At 58.2% G+C, this 19,621-nt stretch overlaps 4 protein-coding genes across 4 annotated transcripts; all 4 read left to right on the top strand.

The window, feature by feature from the left end:
- Positions 1 to 2,174: 2,174 nt before the first annotated feature.
- JKF63_06272 (uncharacterized protein) lies at positions 2,175 to 5,885 on the top strand (the record flags this gene model as incomplete). The annotated part of the gene is made up of 1 exon (XM_067902222.1): positions 2,175 to 5,885. The coding sequence occupies one exon, from the start codon at positions 2,175 to 2,177 to the stop codon at positions 5,883 to 5,885; it is 3,711 nt and encodes a 1,236-aa protein (XP_067758719.1).
- A 790-nt stretch (positions 5,886 to 6,675) lies between these two features.
- JKF63_06271 (uncharacterized protein) lies at positions 6,676 to 7,518 on the top strand (the record flags this gene model as incomplete). Its single annotated transcript, XM_067902221.1, has 1 exon — positions 6,676 to 7,518. The coding sequence occupies one exon, from the start codon at positions 6,676 to 6,678 to the stop codon at positions 7,516 to 7,518; it is 843 nt and encodes a 280-aa protein (XP_067758718.1).
- Positions 7,519 to 10,372: 2,854 nt separating this feature from the next.
- JKF63_06270 (uncharacterized protein) lies at positions 10,373 to 17,134 on the top strand (the record flags this gene model as incomplete). Its single annotated transcript, XM_067902220.1, has 1 exon — positions 10,373 to 17,134. One exon carries the CDS (start codon positions 10,373 to 10,375, stop codon positions 17,132 to 17,134), a length of 6,762 nt encoding a protein of 2,253 aa, XP_067758717.1.
- A 1,770-nt stretch (positions 17,135 to 18,904) lies between these two features.
- JKF63_06269 (uncharacterized protein) lies at positions 18,905 to 19,561 on the top strand (the record flags this gene model as incomplete). Its single annotated transcript, XM_067902219.1, has 1 exon — positions 18,905 to 19,561. One exon carries the CDS (start codon positions 18,905 to 18,907, stop codon positions 19,559 to 19,561), a length of 657 nt encoding a protein of 218 aa, XP_067758716.1.
- Positions 19,562 to 19,621: the final 60 nt, after the last annotated feature.

The raw sequence follows: 19,621 nt of genomic DNA, 5'->3' as shown, positions 1-19,621 counted from the left end.
GGCGAGGCACGGCTTCGCATCGTCATGACGCATAACTCCCATCTCCTGCATATCCTCCAGGGCCACTACAAATCTCTTCGGGAGTTAGAGTGGGGTTATCTACGCTATTCGGCGGGCAGCGAAGATGAAGCGGTGAGACGACGAGTCTCTGCCTGGAAAGCAGCGGCAAGCGAGACAACGATACCGGCGACTGCTGACCACGTTGCGAACCCCCTCAGCTCTCTCTCCACTACACAGCCATCGTTGTCCCCCTCAGTCCCCAGTCTCTCAAGTGGCATAGAGGTGAGCAGCCAAGTGACCATAAAACCAATGACGACAGTACAGCCAACACGTAGTCAGAGATGCGACTTGGACGGGGAAGGCGAGACTCACGAAAGATTATCGTCAACGCCCACCTTCGCGGCTGACGTGGTCATCTTTAGCAGGGATGTACCGCCGCTCCCTCTGCAGACAAGCCAGTCTGTGGAGGAAGAGGAGGAGGGGGAGACGAGCGATGCTCTGAATATGCGAGGAGGCGCGACATCCTCCTCGTCAGCCCCCGCACCACTGCCCACACACCCCTTACCTGCCCAAGGGCTGCAGCTGTGCCCTCCGCCTCTCGAGAACCCCTCAGCGACATCGCGCAGGCTTCCGATTCCAGGCACAGACCAGGCAAAGTACGATGAGTCCACATCGCCAATCATGCGCCAATTGTACACTCGTCCACACCGCACCACCTCCGGCCTGCTGGTCTCGCCACTCGAAAAGTCTGACGACGAGATTGTAGAACGTGGTGCGAGTAGCAACTCCCACTCTAGAAAAACTGAACGGGACATCAGTGGCTCATCGGCAACTTATGTCGTGTCAGAGAGCCTGGAGCAATGTGCCCCATCAGGCTTGACGGTAATAGCCACTGGACCGACAGCAACTAGAGGTGATCGAACCCCCCTGATACCGGCTCCCCGCGATTCACCATCGCCACCAGGGGCAAGCGCAGATGGGGTTTACCTCGACGACGCCGAAGAGATCGTCCAGCTAACGCCTTTTTCTGAGAGTGTGGTGCCACGGCGAATGGCTCTCGCGATGGCACTCTTCCCGACAGACGCGACGCACGACAGCACCACCTCACTCGCATCCGCCCCACCGCTAATGCCGCCGACCCTTTCACCCCCTGCCCTGCTGCCCGCACCGGAGATGAGCGCTGTCGGAGAAGTCGATGGCACAGAAGAGGCAGTTGCGAATAGCCTCAGCTCCATGTCCTACTCCTCACGAGAGCGCTCGTGAATCTCGGGGTGGTCCTGTTAGCGAGGCAGCGACAAGTAGGGCAGCTTCCCCTGTTACTACAGCCACCGAGCCTTCCGTATGAGATTTCTTCGATGGGTGCTCCCCTCCCGCAGGCGATCCTGCAACATCCTCGTAATGATGCAGGCCCACGCATCCGCATGTTGTGTGTGTGTGTGGTTCACTTCGCTTTCCCTGCCGTCGCGTAGGCCCTCGTCTTGGACTCTGGTGTCGGTTGTGACCCGCCGCCCATCTCTGTGGCTCCCCCCTTTGACTGGCCACCGGGGAACTCCTATGCATATGGAAAGCCCCACCCACCCCCTCCCCCCCACTCCCCTATCACTCACTCACCACCACCACCACCACCCCTTCCCCATCGCGGCAAACGCAAACAAACAAAACGTCTGCTAGGTGTGTGTATGCTTCGTCCTCCCCCCCCCCCCTCTCTCTCTCTCTCTCCTGCTATCATTGGTGCCACGTCACACGACGCTCTATGAAGACCGGTGCGGTGTAGTGTATCCAGCGCCAATGCCCAATGACTGGAGAGAGGGAAGAGGGTCCGTCGTATCGGATGGGGGGTCATCCTTTTCACGCCGTCCTTTTTTTTTCCTCTCCCCCCCCCTTTATGACTCCCCCCTTTCCCCGACTTTTTCATCCCTCATTTGTTACATACTCCCCACCACCACCACCACACCAAACGCAGAGGTCCTCTGTCAGCGGTTATATATCTCCCCCACCACTCACCACGAACACACACACACACACACACACTTGAATCATCTCGTCTCTGAGCCAACGGTGTCTGGTTCTGTGTGTGGAGGGGTGTCCCAGGCTCGCGAGTCTCTCTCCCCTTCTCGCATCCCACCGTTTCTCTCCCCCCACCCCACCCCACCCCCCTCCTCCTCTCTTTTCCCATGCCCACCACCTTCGCCGAGGGCAATGACCTTGACAGCAATGCCGCCCCAGGAGTATACGTGAATAACATGAACACGCCTCACGCCACCGTCTCGCTGCCGGAGCGGACTCCGCGCAGTCTGCACCAACGCAACGTGGCACCCCCCGGCTCGTCGGCCCCCTACAATGCCAGCTTTCACGCCGCGTGTAGCAACAACCCTTACGGTGGGCAGCAGAACAACCAACAGGTGCCGAATGTCCCCCTGGGCAACCGCTTCGGGGTAGGCCAACAGAGTAATCCTGTGCCCCTCACTGTCAGCGGCGAGCCAGTGCACGCAAACCTGCAGGCTGTGTACAGCCGCATTATGCGTCGGCTGCAGCGTCAGATGAACTACGCTGAGATATCTCGCACTTCTCTGGCGGAGCAGTATGGCGTGGACCTGCAGCTAGCGTGTGAGCAAGAGGAGCAGCAGCTTCAGGCAAGCGAGATGGAGCGGCAGCAGCAGCAGCAGAATACAAAGCAACCCCTCCGCACCTCGCCAACCCTCCAGGCAGGCTCTACTGTTTCCCCTTCTTTAGCTAACCGTGGAGCCTCAGACGATAGTGAGACCGACACCTCCAGTCAACAAAACCGGAGCGTCTCTACTGGCCCTCATGGGAGCATGGCATCCACGAAGACAGCTAAGCACGACCCGCCGAGGCTACTGGTCGGCAGCACCATCACGGCACTCCCCGATGGTGGAGGCGGTGTGAGAAGTGCATCGCGGCTGGTTCAGTTTAAACGGGCCGACGCAGGCCGACAGTACGCTAGCGCCCTAGGCAATACTCTCCCATCAGAGGTCTCGGACGTAAGCTGCACCACAGGCACCAGGGAACGCGCAGCTGTTGCTGCTGGTGACGACGAGCTAGAGCGCGACATCGCAGCGCAGCCGTGCCCTCGTCCGCTGCAGCTCGTCATTTGCCATGTACTGGACACCTTACTCAAGAAGATGTCACTCGCGGGGGGCGGCTCTTTGAAGGACTGCATCGTCTACACCTTCGAGTCTCGCGCGTTGCTCGAACGCCTGCTAAAGGAGATTCCACTCTATTCCCAGTACAGGGAAAGCCAAGGCCCGGCAGGGGCAGGGGCAGGGGCAGGGGCAGGCAAGGATGTCATGCAGGTGTACAAGACTCTCCGCAAGAGGCCGGTGTTTCTGCCCCGCGCCGGTTACGTGGAGGACTCGTCCACGGGCGCGATACGCGGGCAATTACTAGTGGAAACCCCCGCACATAGCAAGCCAGGGCCCTCTTCACATGCGGAACCTACTTCGACTGCTGGGGTGTCGCTGCCTATCATCGCCAACGTGTCCAAAGGCTTTAACCCACAGGGTGCTGCGGCGCATGGCACTTTCGCGGGTGGCGCGGATGAACTCGGCGGTGTGCAGCTGCCGTCTGGCTACGGAAAGTCCTCCCGGCTTAACGGTGAAGCTCAGCAGAGCAGGACCGCAGCCTTCGGCAGCAGCATCCTGTCCCACTCACCCTCGCACCAAGTACTGCGGGATCACATGACAGGTGGTAGCTCTCTCGATTTTCGAGACTCGGGATACACTGGCAATCCCTCCGCGACGCAGGACTCATTCGCCCTGACGGCAGATGCGGCCAGCGGCCATAGCGGCCGCGTCGAGGCATCACCGGCAAGCTCACCCTTGGCGTTGTCGGCAGCGCACCGCGCGACGTGCCTGGTGAGCGTTGGTACCATGACCGACGACAACAGTCTAACATTGGTGCCGAAAGCAGAGTACGCAGCGCTGCAGGAGCGGCTGGAGCGGCTGGGAGTAGAACTGGCAGACGCCCAGGTGCACCGCAGCTCGCTGGCTACTCAGCTGTGCGAGGAGGCCCAGTACACCAATCAGAGGAAGCATGTGTTGCAGTACTTGCGAGAGACGCTCGTGCGGGAGTGCACCATGCTCCGCTCCCAGTTGCGCACGGTATCAGGGCGAATGAACCTGCTTCAACAGCAGCACCAATCACACCGCGGGGTGGCGGTGTCCTCTGCTGCAACCGATCTTCGCGACACCTCCTACGCGACCATTGGCGGCACCACGCGCGCGCACAAGCACAGTGGGGTGAGCGTCGCACAAGCCCCGACGCCGTCAATGTCTTGGGGTGGGCATGGGCACAGGCACCGCACCCATGCGCAGCAACATCCAGTACATCGTATGAGCTTTAGTGGAGGCTTCGAGAGCCTTTACGGCGGCAACGGTGGTGATATCAGTGGACGATCAGGAACAACGCAGCAGCACACACACAGCGGCAACCCGCCCTCAGGGACGAACCTCCCAACTCTTTCACCGACAGCAGCCCTCTCTGTTGTCGCCACCTCCCCCCCCGCGGTGACCACTAGCCACTATGCTTCAGGAGCAGCGGCGGATGGACAACCTCTGAACGACGTGCAGGCAATACAGAGTCTGCTCGACCTGGTGCTACTGGCCGTCGAAGAAGACGTGGTTCTGCCCCAGAACACGCTGTTGGCGGCGCGCAGCGGGAACGGCGACGTTGACATTGTCAAGAGCGCTTTTCACAAGGATGCAAAGCACCAAATGAACGCCCTACGCAGCGAGTTCGACAAGAAGCAGCACGCGCTGAAGAAGCACACACTCATGCTCAACGCTGAGCACCAATACCTCCTCGCGAAGCATCAGGACGAGGTGAACCGACTGCGTGCGCTGACGGACACAACGCAGATCCACACTTTCCTGAAGGATCACATCTCCACTTTTCGCACGGAGCTGCGTCGGTTGCGCATGCACGTGACGGAGCAGCTTCACTTCTTAAAGGCGATAATACACAACACGACGGGAAGTCTTCTTCGTCGCGCCTCTCTCGTTGAAAAGACGCTTAGCGAGAACGTGACCCTCGCCGGTACGGTGAACGCTATGCGAGAGATGATCGAGTCGGCCGGCGCACTGCTCATGCCGATGCTCACGAGCGAGTATCGCTGCGGCTATCATCCATGGCCTTTGAAACTACGCAACACCACCGACCCCCTTGCCCACATCATCCACATTCGCTACGGTGCTGGCGAGGTGGTTCGACTTCGTGACTCCCTCAATGTATTCAGTAAGCTGTACAGCACACTGCACTGCTACATTGAACGCCAAATAGTTTTGCCTGAGAGCACGCGTCCGATGACCGGACAGCCTCTACGCTACCTCTGTGGCGCACTGTCTCTGAACCCGCTGAGCCACACAGACGTGATCTTCGCCGCTCGCCATGCGTACGACACGGACATGCAGCTGAGCAAGCGAATCGCACGGCTCCACGTACGGCTCCTTTGGAACGCGCATCTGCAGCGCGTTTATACGGACCGCTCCGTCTCGGCTCTCGTCGAGGGTGGCCTGAACCCGCGGCAATCCGCGCTGCCCGTAGCGAATCGCATCAACACCCTCGCCCAGGAGCGGGCGGAACTCCTCCAAGCGCGCTTGAAGCTGCAACGAGAGCGTTCCGAGAATGCAAAGAGCGCGTATCGCCTGTGGCAAGAAAAAGAGATTGACATCATGTGGGGCTACCCGGTGCCGAAGCTGCAGCGCAACCGACTGCCACTCCTGAGTGGCACTGCCGTTGGTGTCGACAAACCACTGGCCAAAATGATGCACGGCCAATGGAACCCAACTTCCAGGGCCAGCTTCTCAAATATGTTGAACATGCACTCCTTGGGCCACAACGGGGGCGCTGGTGTGGTGAGCTCGTGAACAATATACATTGAAAGAAAGTGGAGGGGAGAGAGCGAGTATGTGTCGAGAGAGAATCGGGGGGGGGGGGGGGACCCGTCAGGAGGTAGGCCAGACGGCTGATGGTGGTAATCATCACCTCCCCCTTCCCCTGCACCCCCCTTCCCCTGCACCCTCATCACCCTACAGCGGCGGCAGCACAAACAAATGTCGTGAAAGATGAATTATTTTGGAAAGATGTACAATAACGACAGCAGCGTGTGTGTGTATGTGTGTGTATCGTGTGATGGATAGTGAGCGAATACATATATATATATATGTACACACACATATGTGTATATATGTTTTGCGTATGTGCACTACATACGAATTATATTGAAACCGTTTAGCAATGCAGTGAATCTCTCTTTTTGTCCTTGCGAAATGGAGCAATGAAGGAGGGGGAGGGGGAGGGGGAGGGGGGTAACCATCGTCTGGCGCACTGTGCGTGTGTGTGTGGATCAGATGTGAACCCTCCATGCAGCCATTACAACTCTGGCAATCCGATTCCCCTGTCTGTTTTCGCACTCTTTTGTTTCTCCCCCTCTCACCCCACCCCCCCTCACCCCCACCCCTCACTCATTCACTCACTCACTTTTTTTTCTCCCTTGTTCTGCTCACGATTCAAGTCTCTTCCTTTTCCACGGAGGTCATACGGGGATATATACACATACGCACACACACACACACACTTTGCTTGGCATCTCAGGCTCCCCACCACCACCCCTCCCTCTCTCCTCCTCCTCCTCCCGTGTACACAGATACGCGGACCATGCATCCTGCACGTTGGGCTCTCGTACGCCGTTCTGCGTCCGCTGGGCGTTGTATCGGCCTTTTCGCGGCAACAGCGCTGCGACACGCATCAAGCGCAGCGAGCAATGGTGGGAGAGGCGATGACGTGGAGACAGTGACACGATCAATAGGTTACGGCCCCTTTAGCGCCACCGCCAAAGCTCGATTACGACGCGAGTCGGTGAATAGAGCGGCGGGGACATCCAACAGCGCGACGACTGCCGCGTCGGCAACTATCATGAACAACGTCGACCTCAGCACCAACCTGTACCTTCGCCTCTCCCTCGCTGGTCTTCCGCACCCAACGCAGATGCAGGATTGGTTGTACGCGTCCCCTGAGTGGCGCTTGGCTTTTGTGCGCCTCTACCGCACCATTATACGCCTGCACAACAAAACCGTGGCGGTGTCACTACGCATGGCACGTGGGCAAGGGCCCGAGGCAGCCCTATCTGCTGTAACCGGGGTGCACGCGAGCTCGAAATCCACAGCGGCGTCACCCAACGCTGCGGCCGACAGCGATCTAGTCGAAGACATGGACGACTATCTTCTTCGCTACCTCCTCACGCCAGAGCAACAAGAATTCGGCAACCGCTTTGTCCAGAGCGAGTTCGCGCGCCACATGGATGCCGACGCGGTGGCGGCGACCACCTTTTACGCTTCGTGGTACGAATACGTGTTGCAGCTCGCCTCGGGTGTGACAGCACGAGAGATGACTGAGAAGGAGAAGCGGCTCTTGTCCGATGAGCAGAAAGAGTCACTGAACGCGCTTCGCGACGCCTTCATCAACCACCGCACCTCCAAGCAGCCCACATATGTGCCGTAAATGTCGCAGCAGGTGCGGCACATCAACACGAATTAATGGCCGATGTGGATAAGAGTTCGACACTATTCTCTCTCTCTCTCCCCCCCCTCTCTCTCTCGGTCTCAAAGGGGGGAGGGGGGAGGGTACGCCCAAGCGGACGACTGTGATTGAGGCGAAGGCGCGCGCCATGACTGTGTCGTGTCGTGTGTCTGTGTGTGTGTGTTTCTGGTGGTAGTGGTCGTGGCGTTCTCTCTGGTGTTTACTTCGAAATGCAGGCAAAGAGTCGTACTGTGAGTGGGGAACCCTCTTCCGTTTTTTTCCTCGAAGGAGGGAAAGAACGTCATAGGACGTACGTATTGCCCTCGCGGTGCGCTTGCGTCAAACGAGCTCATTAGATCTCAAATATATGCCTGTGTTGCTTCCTGACTCTCCTCCAACAACAACGATGATTGCTCTCTCCTACTATCCCTCCATCCCCCCCCCTCCTCTCCCCTCCCTTCCCCTATGTATCCACACGCACACACATATATATACAAATGGCGCGTGATCGTTTGCATATACAACGACGCTAGTGAAGTAGTACTCGCATGACCCCGCCCCCCTTCCCTCCGCTGACTCCCAAGCACGAGCGAGACCAATAGACAAATATATATATATATATATATATGTTTGCTCTTGCATATTAAAGGTGTTTCCCTCTCCACGTGTGTCTCCCTGCGTGTGCGAACGCGCGCTTCTTTGTGCACTGATTTCTCTTCAGAGACACGCACACAACTCACACATTACAGATTTTCAGAGAGGAGGAAGGGAAAAAAAAACGAAAGGTGTATAAGACATATCGAAGAGAAAGGAGAGCAGACTGCAAGTGCAAATCCAAACTGGAGCGCACTGAAAGTCTGGCACGCATACATACACACACGCACACACGGGCATTTTACCTCGCGCTCATTACAAATCCTTTCAAAAACGAAGACGTCCACCACCACCACCACCGCCTTCCCCCCCCCCCAATCCATCAGAGACTGTCAGACTAGTGTTCAGTCGTACTAAAATCTCCAAACAAAGTGATTCATATCGTCAAGGGAAAATACGCACATCATCATCATCATTTATTTTTTTTTGCTTTTGCACGCATAGCGGTGGGTGAAGTTGTTTTTCAATACTGAGTAAAAAAAAAATTGCCTGTGGCTGTGAGTGTGTGTGGTGTGTGTTGCTGGAGGATTTCATTTTTTGTCGCTCTTGTGAGGGCGGCGGTCATCGTGTACCCCACTTTATCATTGTTGGTGGTGTGGCGATTTGAAGTTTCCTGTCCGTTGCTTTCGCTGTTGTGTTCCCTCCCTCCCTCCCTCCCTTCCTTCCTCCCGACTCTGTAAGAGTGGAGCAGTACAAAAAAAAAGAGTAAAACGAAGGTGGCCGTGGTGGTGGTGAAGTGCGTGGCGTGAGCAGACAACGTCAGTAAAGTTTTAGAGCGTTGAAGCGCACACACACACACATATATATTTTTTTTATATATATACACACACGAGATCTTTAGCATCTTTTATCTGTGTGATTTTGTCTGTCTGTGTGGTGTGTTTATATTCATTGTTGCCTGGCATCAGAAAGCGCAGCCGCAGCTGCTCTCCCGTTTTTTTTTTCTTCTTCCCTCTTCTTTTGTTGCTGTCGTCGTTGTCGTCCCCGAAAGAGAATTTTAAAAAAGGGGGTGAGGGGTGTGCAATTTTTTTTTGTTTTTACTGCTTGTTTTGTTTTTTTTTTGGTTGTGCTGGTGAGCCCCTTAGTCCCGCTCACCCCTTCCCCTCCCTCCCCCTCTCTCCTGCTGTTACTACTACACGCAATGGAGCGTAGCAAGGCTGCAGCCTCCTTGGTGGCGCACAACCCCAACGAGCCGAAGCCAAATCGATCGGTGGGGAGCAACCGAAGAGGAGACCCCGGCACTGTTGGTCATAAGGAGGCCTCCGCCTTTCTCTCCCGCGTCCCAGAAATGAACGGTGGCTGTGGTGAAGACGTGAAGAATTGCTCACACGGCTCCAACCAGAGGCCCCTGGACGAAGCGGCCAGCCCCTCCACCCTTACCAACAGTACACCGCCTGTGACTGCGAAAAGTTCGATTAACCACGTGTATAAACAAGAGCTGCTGTCGTTGTCTGGTGAAGAAGGCAGGGGGAACCCGAGCGGGTTGGGCAAGTGGCGAGAGCCGTCCTGCTTCTCCGCCGGAGCTCCAAAAAGCCCGGGAAGTGGTGCAAAGACAACCTCACTGCACCGCACAGCCGCCGCCGCAAGTGACACCGACAACGCCCGATGCACCAAATCGGTGCGCTCTGTGTCACCGTCACACATCACGGATGGCGCATCCACGTCTGTCGCGCCATCTTTAGTCGCTGGTGCCGAAGTACCATCGCCGCCGCTCTCAGTGAAAAAAAAAAACCCCGCCACCGTCTCACACCTCGGCGCCGAGAAAGAAAATGGTGTTGGCGTGAGCGAGTCGTGCGACAGTCTCAGTGAAGTCATGAGCCCGGCGTTTGTGGGCTCCCCACAGCCCAGACGGAATCGAATCGTTGGCGTGGACGACGCCGCCGCTGCCCGCTCACTGTGGAGAGGCGTCGAGACGGAAGGAGCCAATGTCGAGAGCCACAATCACCGACGCACCAACAGGAGCGGCAGCCGCCCTCCCGCCTCCCAGGACGGCGCAGATACAACGAAAGCCATCGCTGCCACGCTCTCTCGGCGCGACGTTGGGCCATTGCCGGCGCCCAAGGCTCACACGCGCAACCGCCTACCCTCCGGCACCCATATTCGGCGACGACCTCGCTCCGTCGCGCGGCGGCACACCTCCGCAGGGGGGGAGACCCTCATCCACGGTACTCTCACAACGACAATGCCGGGGCACGTTTTCTCGGTGTCCCCCGCGCATGACGCGCTAGACGCCACACACAGTAGCACCAACGCCCTCAAAGCGCCACTCACGCGGCAGCGCGGCTCAGCAGCCGCTTCGGTAGGGGCAACCGCAAGCGGTGGCGGTGCAGTCAATCAAGTGGGCACTGGCCTGACGCGCGACGCCTTGCAACCAGGCACTCACTCACGCATTTCTACCGGCGGGGCACCGGCGGCAGGCCACCGGCGCCGCGCCGATCCATCACCGGCACCGTCACGCCCACCACGATCGCGTAAGGCGCGACTGGGAGCTGCGCCAGTAACTCCAGCCGGTGGCTCGAACAGCGCTGCTGTCAGCGGACCGTCCTTCTCTCAGTCCTCCCCGGCACAGCCCAGCATGCGTGTCAGCCATCTGCCTGGTGCCTACCCCCAGTGGCCAAAGCGGCTACTCTCCGGGCAGTCCTCCTCGGGTGTGTCGTCGCCGCTCAACCTCAGCCTGGAGCGCGGCTCTCCTATCTTCTCGGGTGACAAAGACAGTATCAACAACTCAAAAAACCGTAGCGGCCGCAGTGGCGCGTACAGCGTGGAGACCGGTGCAGCAGCAGCAGCGAGCGCGAAGCCTCCGTCGGGGCGCCGGCAAGGTTTGCAGGCGCGCGTGCCCACTCTGGTGCATCACAGATCTAGCTCCAGTCGCATGAAGGAGTGCGGCATCTCGTCTCCGCGACAGGACTACGCAAAGCTGATCGCCGCGTACACCCAACTCTGCGCAGAAGTGGGCGATGAGCCGAACATGCACTGGGTCGCCGCGCTGTCTGTAACAACGGGAGAAAAACACCATCAAGACATGCTGGCGGACTTCGTGACGCTAAGCAGCGCCCCAGACGCGAAGGAGCTCATCACCAACCCCCAGAGAGTGCCGAGCTTTCCCGATGGCAGCTGCGATGTGAAAGGACACCTGCCGCCGCCGCCGCAGCAGCAGCAGCAACGTACGCCACGTGGTGCGGCACGGCCGCGCCTCGCATCCGCGATAGTGTTGCCATCGCTTCCTGCCAGTTCGACAAATTCGGGGATGTCCGTGTCGAAGCGGGCAAGAACGCCAGGTGTGCGGCACGGCGCATCGAGCTCGAACTTGCAGCTCAGCACGCCAAAGCGAAGCGGCAGCGCTGGTCGTATCGCCCCGGTCAACCGCCCGAGCCTCTTCCGCTCTTCGACTCAGAAGCTTCAGTTGCAACAGCACAAGCACACTAGCACCGGGGTCGACCACGCACATTGCATATACGGAGGAAGCTCTGCGACGATGGCCCCATCGTTGGTGGGGATCGAGACGATCACGATGGGTGTGTACGCGCAGCGCATGTCCAAATACTGCGTCGAGCACCTGCAGCCCTTCGCCGACAGTATCAAAGCGCTCAAAGAGCAGCGCGCAGCCGTGACGATGGCGATGCAGTCGTTTGTGCGGGTTGCCGGCGCCACGTTCACGGCCTCTGCCGCAGAGCCTAACGCACTCGCAACTGAAGAAAAAAGTAGCGTAGAGGGCGCGTGTCAACGCTCCGTGGTGTCCATGCAGGGACACCACCACGGTGGACACAGCAATCGTGGGCTTGGCAGCGGCAAGGGCGGCGTCATGCCCAACACCACCGCCTCAAGTTTGAACAACACGCCGCGCAAGACGAGCGTCTCACGTCCCAGCACAGCGTCATCGCTGTCTAATACGATGGCAACCGTGACGACGGGACACACAGGCAAACGCCTCTCGGTGGCAGCGGCAGCGGCAGCCAAAGCCGCCGCCCTCTCAGATGCTATTCAAACATTGCAGGGCGCAGTTGTCACACTCCTGAGCACGCTGAGCGACAGTGCTGCTCTCGCTCAAGCACCACCGAGCGGATCAGGGTCATCGGTCAAGTGTGTCGATCAAGACAGCCCACCCCCCCACTCACAACCGCTGCCAACGGAGCTCGGCACTCTCATTGACGCCACGGCTTGCCCCCTCGTCAGACCGAATGAGAGCGCGAGCGGCCCTTTCGCACGCGAGTCAACGGCAGTGCAGCTCGCGTCGCCGCTGTCGACGCCGCCCATCGACATGGAGACAAGCATCATCCCGTTGTCAGCACGCATCTCCACTGATGCCTGCAACAGCAACGGCCCTCCAGTGATGCCTCAGCTGACCCTGGCGAACGCGCTGGCTCCGAACGGCGTCAACGCGGACCAATCCATTCCGTGGCCGCTTGACCGGACGAGTCCTGGAGACACGCGAACAATTCAAGGACAGACCATCACCGTGGGTTCATCAGCCACAGCGATGGCTGCAGCAGTCTGCAGCGCCCCCATTGTGACGGACGCTCCTGCCTCCTCTCGCTTTGTGGAGTTCGTGCAGGCACAAAAGCGAGAAGTCGCGGTGCAGCTCGGTGAGCTGTGCAGTGCTGTCCGTGCTGCCCTCGGTTCCCCAGCGACGACCCTGGAAGCTGCCAACACACCGCGACCGAGGGAGTACGGTGCTGGTGGTGCTGCAGCGACGCCGGTGGTGCGGCTTGAGGCACCGGACATGCTGAGCACGCCGTTCTTTGTGCTACCGAAGTATCTGGACGACCTCGTCATTGCCATGACGGTGCAGAGCGCCGACAGCGCAGCTGCAGTGGAGGACGCGGCGAACGCCACTGTCATGAGTCAGGCCCTTGATGCCCTTCCCAGAACCTCCAATCCATCACCCCTTCCCGTGTCTTCAAAAAATGCCGTGAGAAAGAAACTCAAGGCCTCGAAACGCAGAAGCAGTAGCGGTGGGAACACTACGGGCCGCTCCTCGACGAGCAGCTCCCCGCGCGTGAACGGGGTGGCCGCACCCTACGCACCCCTCTTCACCTTTAGCATGACCATAGAGGAAGACGAGGTGGGGAACGGCGCTCTGGGCGTAGAGACGCACACGTGCTCAGTGAGCGCGCGCAGCACGGGAGAGGCCTCGGACAACGCATACGCCTCTGTGGAGTCGTACCTTCTGCACTGTGTGCAGCCTGGCGCAGCAGCGGTGGGCAACGCAGCGCACTTGCTTCGACTGTCCACAGATAACGGCTCCACATGCAGTCAACAAAGCCCCACCCCCAAATGGATCACAACGGATCTGTCCTCAAAAGTGAAGGGCACCCATGCTGGTGGTGGGGGTGGTGGTGGTGGTGGCGGCGTCGCTGGCACAGCAAATTCGAGCGGCAGCAAGCAAATCGCGAATGCCGGTGTCGTCAAATCAGGTCGCGCCGGCGGCGGCGGCGGTGGTGGTGGTGGTGGTGGTGGCGGCAGCTATCAGTCTCGCCCAGCACTATCCACGTCGCAAAAGGCACCAGCGACAACGGCAGCTGCTGGCGGCAGCAAATCTTGCAAGAGTGGGTCCACCATGTCGATGCAGCTCCGGCAACTACACAAGCTTGTCAAGGCTTGGGTTCTCTGGACGGAGTTGAAAATCCTCGCCGCCCATCGAGATGGTGCCGCGAGCGCCGCTTCGAAAGAGCCACCATCCTTGTCGCCGCGTCAATCTATATCGTCGCCAGTGATATGCAGACGCCTTGGCCACGCTCCCGTGAGTGAAGAAAATGGTGCCACAACGCCGCCGCCAACGTCGGCGCCGACGGCAGCAGCGACGCCAGCCGCTGGCATGCCCAGCGGCACACGGAAGTGGAGCTTAGATAACCGAGACAGATTTCTTTCCTTGTCCCCGTCGCCCCCTGGCACCTCTCATGCGTTCAACGGACGTGCTAACGGCAGTTACTTCATCGTTGAGGGGCAGGAAGAGGATGACAACGATGATGACGTGCTGTGCAGTGAGATGAGTACTACCCACCATCCGTGCGTTCCGGAAAGCGCTGCGAGCCTTTCAAGCCTTCAAGGCGCGTTGCAGCGGCTGAACACAGAAGACCTGGCCCCCTCTGCCCCAAGCGACGGTGGCGCACCCAGCGCGGTGAGCACGCAGCCCAGTGCAACAGCACTGCCGCCACCCCTCTCCACAGCGCAGCACCACCCCGTGCTGCCCACCGGCTCCGTGGCGGCAGCGGCGCGTCGGATCGCCGTGTGGTGGGTTTCGGTGCGCTGCTTCCGCCACGCCGTTGTGGAACAGCGCAACTCGCACCGAACGAAAAACGCGGAGCAGCGGCAAAAAGTGCTCGCGGCACGGCGCAACGCCTTTGTGTGGCTGTGGGTGTGTCGCTGGCGACTACGACGACGTATTGAAGGACGAAGGCAGCAGCAGCAGCGCCAACAGGCAGACGCCCCCGTAGAGCCCGTCAAAGCGGTAGCAGATGTAGATGAAAACATGGCCAAAACGCGTCGCACCGCAGCTGGAAAAAAAGACAAGACAACCGCGGAGACGACGACGACGACAACAGCAGCAGCAGCCACAGCCACGTCACGTGAGCGCTTCCAGCGGTCAAAAGAGCATCGAAGGGGGGCCTTGGCATCCGCGGCAGCCCTCACCTCGAGCACGGCGCGAGCTCCGTTATCATCTCCGTCCCTGGGCAGCGTCGCGAAAGATGGTGCTTCGGCGATACCCGCGAGTGTTTCGGCGCTACCTTTAGCCACCAGCGGTATCTCCACCTTTGACATTCAAGACTACCAGGCGGAGAGCAGCAGCTTCACCGTCTCGGCGATCCACCGGCTGCTGAGCGCACCGCCGTCGCTTCTGTACACGACATGCACCGTGGCGCTGCGCTACCCTGCGAATGCACCCATGGCATACCTCGACAACAGCTGCGGTAGCGCAGCGGACTGTCAGACAAACGGCAACGAGGCACGCGAACAAAGCGAGGCGCCCCCGGCGGCGGATGACCTCCACAGTGGCATGGCCGGCAGCAATCATCATGTTCAGCGCCTGAGCGAATCGTTGCAGACGAGGCGTGACGGCACACTCCCCTGGTCAGGCACCAGCAACAATGAAAGCGATAGCGAGCACGGCGGTGGCGCAAATACGGCGCAACAGCGACGCTGGATTGAAACCGGACTGCTATACATCCGCTTCGCCAGCCTGCGACGCTACGTCTGCGGCACATACGAAGTGCTCGTCCCCGATAGCGGCAAAGGTTACTTGGGCGACGGCGACGACGACGGCGACGAGGGCGGCGGCGCTCTCAAGAACGTGGACAGGGGCGGTGATCGATCGACTCTCGATGGCAAGCTCAATTTGGCCACGCGCACGCACGGCGGCATCGATCCCGCCCGAGGGACAATCCTACCTGTCCCCACGTCGACACGCTATGAGAGTATCGTTGACCCGAACGAGCTGCATCACGCCAAACCCGTCGTCAAGCCCTTCCACCGTCCGTTCGAGCAGTGGGGCATGGCGTACAACCTGACGTCTCGCGTATTCTGTGCGGCAGCCATATACGCCTGGCAACTGATCTTCAGTCACACACCCTTCGATGACGCGAAGCAGCGGGAGCTGCCGACGCGCGAGGAGCAGCAAGCGAGGCTGGAGCGCGTGGAGGACCGAAACAGCATCATCCTTGACTGCTACGGGGTGCGCAGTGAACGAGAGTGGATACGTGAGGCGACAAAGGACTTGACCTTTGTGGGTCAAATCTATCTCCCGAGCTACGACATGAATGACCCAGAGCAGCAGCAGGAGAGCCGCGACAACTACGACTTTGTGAAGAACTTCCTCTATCAGTGTTTCCCGAGCATCCACAAACTCTCAGACATCCAAGACTACTTGGTGGGAGCGGGACTCTTCTTTGTGCTCAAGGAGGTGTTTCATTACACCAAGAACTCCCCGTCCGCCCAGCGGATGCGGGAAGCCCTGCCCCAGCTGGTTGTTGTGGACGGGCAGGATTATATTGCCGCTGTTACCCCCGCCACCTCAGCACTGGCTGGTCACAACGCCCCTGCTGCGCGGGAAGGGGAGAGCAGTGCCGCCCCGCCGCGCAAGGTAGCGGACGACAGCAAGGATATCAAGGGGCTCTCTGGCAGGCAGAGAGCAGCGCTGCACCGCTTTGAACAACTGCGGCAGCTGCACCACCTTTGCTGCAGCATTGTGAAACAAGAAAAGACCACCGCTGGGGTCAGCAGTGGCGCCAGCTCAGGTGGTTTGCAAAACAGGCAGACACAGTCAAAGTCGCATCAGCGGCAAAGGCGGTCCTGCTCACCAGCGGCCTCCACAAAATCGATGGGCAGTCCAGGACGGGAGAGCGCGAAGCCAGAAAGCCGCATCAGTAGTCCCGAAAGCAACGACTTGGTCAAGACCAAGAAGTTCAGTACATCCGTGAACAACCCCGCCTCGCCTCTTTTGAACTGCATCGCGAAAGTCCCAATCAACCCGCTATCGCTGATGCGGGCGACCCCAGTGTCAGCTACCTTCGGCCCCTCCCCCTTCACTCTTCCGGTAATCCTTCGCGAGGGGATCCCAGCGAAGAAGAACGGCTTTGGCGTTACACACATCTCCTCCTTCGCTATCGCAGCTCCGGGAATGGACACGTCCGTGCAGCTGGTGAGGGTTCCTCGGCGCTTGTTGAGGCCCTCCTCTGCAGAGGCGCGGTTCCTGCGCGATTTCGAGGAGGAGGTGAGCAAGTCGATACACGGCATCATCCAGGCCTGGAAAGGAGGCCGTGGCAAGGCGTCACTTGACTCGCTCGACATCCGGATCGCGTTAATGGCCGGCGCGACCCTGGAGGATGAGTTGGACATCGCATACCCTAGACATTTCCTCATCAAACTAAGCGAGACGTTAGCGTTGGAGCTGTTTGGCTTGCAGCTGTCACTGGACAGCTGCGAAGATTTGGACTCAATGGCGCAGTGACGTGGTTTAGGGGGGAGTGGAAGGAGAAAAGGCGATGTACCGACTTTCGTACGCAAGCCAATGACGATCCACCACCACCACCACCCCTCTCTCCCGCTTTCATCAAATATCTGTGTCGTTGTGGGCTCTGGAAAGCTGTATAGCTACGTCTGTCTTTTCTTTTGTGCGTTTGTGCAGGCGTGCGTGCGTGCGTAACTCGACTCACTTCCATTACAAAACGTCGAGCCCCCTGTCTTATTCTTTTCGTTGCTCGCCCCATTCTCAATCTTGTTGTGCGTTGCAACTTTTGTCGGAACGTTGTGTTGGCCCGCCAACTGACCCCGTCCGGTTGTTGTGTGTGTGTGTGTGTGTATACATATATATATATATATACGTGTGACGTTGACTAGAGTTTTATCCAGCCAAGACGCATGAACGAATGCGGATGTGCTTCTTCTAGGGGCCTCTCGCTTGCCCCACACCCGCCCACACACGCACACACAAAAAAAAAACGTTCTTTTTTTTTGATCTCCTCTCACGTGTCGTTTGACCCGCTCGATTTGGGGCACACAAAATGGGAATGGGGGGAGGGGAGGGGAGGGGAGTACGGCACCATCTCGGTGGTGGTGCGCACATGGGCGTATTCGTTGCAGCCCCGCATCCATTTAAGTGCTCACAAACAAGAAAACAGAGCATCTCTCCTCCGAGGCATATATGCCGGTGTCCTCTTCTCGTTGGGGGGGCTCTCTCACGCTCATAAATGATGTGCTGTCATTCTCTCTCACCTACCCACCCACGCCTCTCTTGTTCCCGCCCCTCCTTGATGGCCCACTCTTTTCACATGGTGATCACATGTATCCTATCAGTGATTCTCTAGCAGTTTCTTCAAGCTGCGCGTACAAGGAAGAAGAATACACACACACACACATATATATATATATATATGTATATACACTAGTTTATTTTTTTGTTGATGTTTTCTCTTCTCGCACCACACCACACTGCACGTCTCCCCTTTTGTTGTTGTTTACACAGTCACTAGCATAGTCGTTGTCTGCTCGTTTTCGTTATCTAAGATTGTCGCATTAAGTCTCTGTAGCGTTTCCATTGTTGTAGCTTCGGATATTGTCGCTGCTCACACACACACATACACACACAGACACCTCCCTTTCCCTCGTCTGTGTGTGGCGTGTAGTGTGTCTTACTGCTTTTTTTTTCTCATACGCCCTCTCCATTTTTTTTGTTTCTTTTGTACCTTCACTAGATACCCCCCCCCTCCTTCCCCCTCTTCTCCTCCTCCCCCTCCTCCTCCCCACCCTCACTCTCTCCCCGTTTTTGTTTTTGTGTGTGTGTGTTGACCCCCACCCCACCCCACCCCACCCCCCCTCGCTACACGTCTCCATCATCTTCAACGAGTCTCTTCTCTCTCCTTTTATTACACACACACACACAACTATTTCTTATCCCCTGCCACAGAACAAAAACACTAGTTCGGTTCTTTTGCCCGAGACAACGGCACAGACGTTGTGATTTGGGAGGTGCAGCAAAGTGTGTTTTTGTGTGTCTTTTTTTTGTCTGTTCTCCTCTGTGTGCGTGCGTTCGAGAAAGAGAGAGAGAAGGGGGGGCACGGGGTCACGGTACAGACGCACACCGACCTCTTTTTTTTTTTCTCTCCATCACCAACGCTGCTATAAAACGCGTTGTGTGTGTGTGTGTGCTCCACCCCCACCCCACCCCACCTCCCTCCCTCCCTTCATTTCCCCCTCGTCTTTAGCGGGTTCAAAGTGAGACATGCTTCGACGCACCAGCCTCCGCCTGACCCTCTTCAGCAGCGCGGGTGGGTCAGCGCCGCGGTCGAGACGGCCGTCTGCAGGGACCGATACGGACGCTGCAGCCCCCGAATCCACTTCAAAGACGGATGGCCTGTATTTGCCGTGGACGGCGCGGCCGTGGGCAGTGACATACCGTGTGCACTACTCACAGTGGAAGTTTGTGGACACGGTGTTCGCTCACCTCGCCACTGTAGCACCAGCCGTGCTGAATGAGCACGCCCAGCAGCAAGGCGTGCGTGATGTCCTATGTGAGTTGGAGGAACCTGCTGTAGCGCTGCGACGCCGGCAGGCGCGTCAGCTGAGGAAGCAGAAGACCGTTGCAGCAGACGCAACATGTCTTCCCCCACAGATGCCCACACCCGCTTTTCAGGGCACTGCAACTACCGTGACAGCTTCCCCCACCACTGTATTATCGTGTCGCGTGATTGCAGACAACACAGCGGCATCAGAAACGTCGGCCAAGTTGGAGTCAGTTCCCAACGTAGCCACAACGCCCGAAACTCATGAGGCAGTTGACCGCCACGCCGCGCTGCTCAATGCAAGCAAGGAGCTCAAGGGCAATCGGAAGAGCAAGAAAACCAGACGCAAGCCTGCTATGGTCATACACGATCTGTAACGCTTCTGGTAGAGTTGAACAAATTGATATTTGCTGGCGTACATTTTTGTGTCCATGATT

This window comes from Porcisia hertigi, chromosome 13 (assembly GCF_017918235.1).
Source record: "Porcisia hertigi strain C119 chromosome 13, whole genome shotgun sequence".
NCBI lineage: Eukaryota > Euglenozoa > Kinetoplastea > Trypanosomatida > Trypanosomatidae > Porcisia > Porcisia hertigi.
The sequence above is the reverse complement of the archived record's forward strand: the minus strand, read 5'-3'. Positions and strand labels throughout refer to the sequence as shown.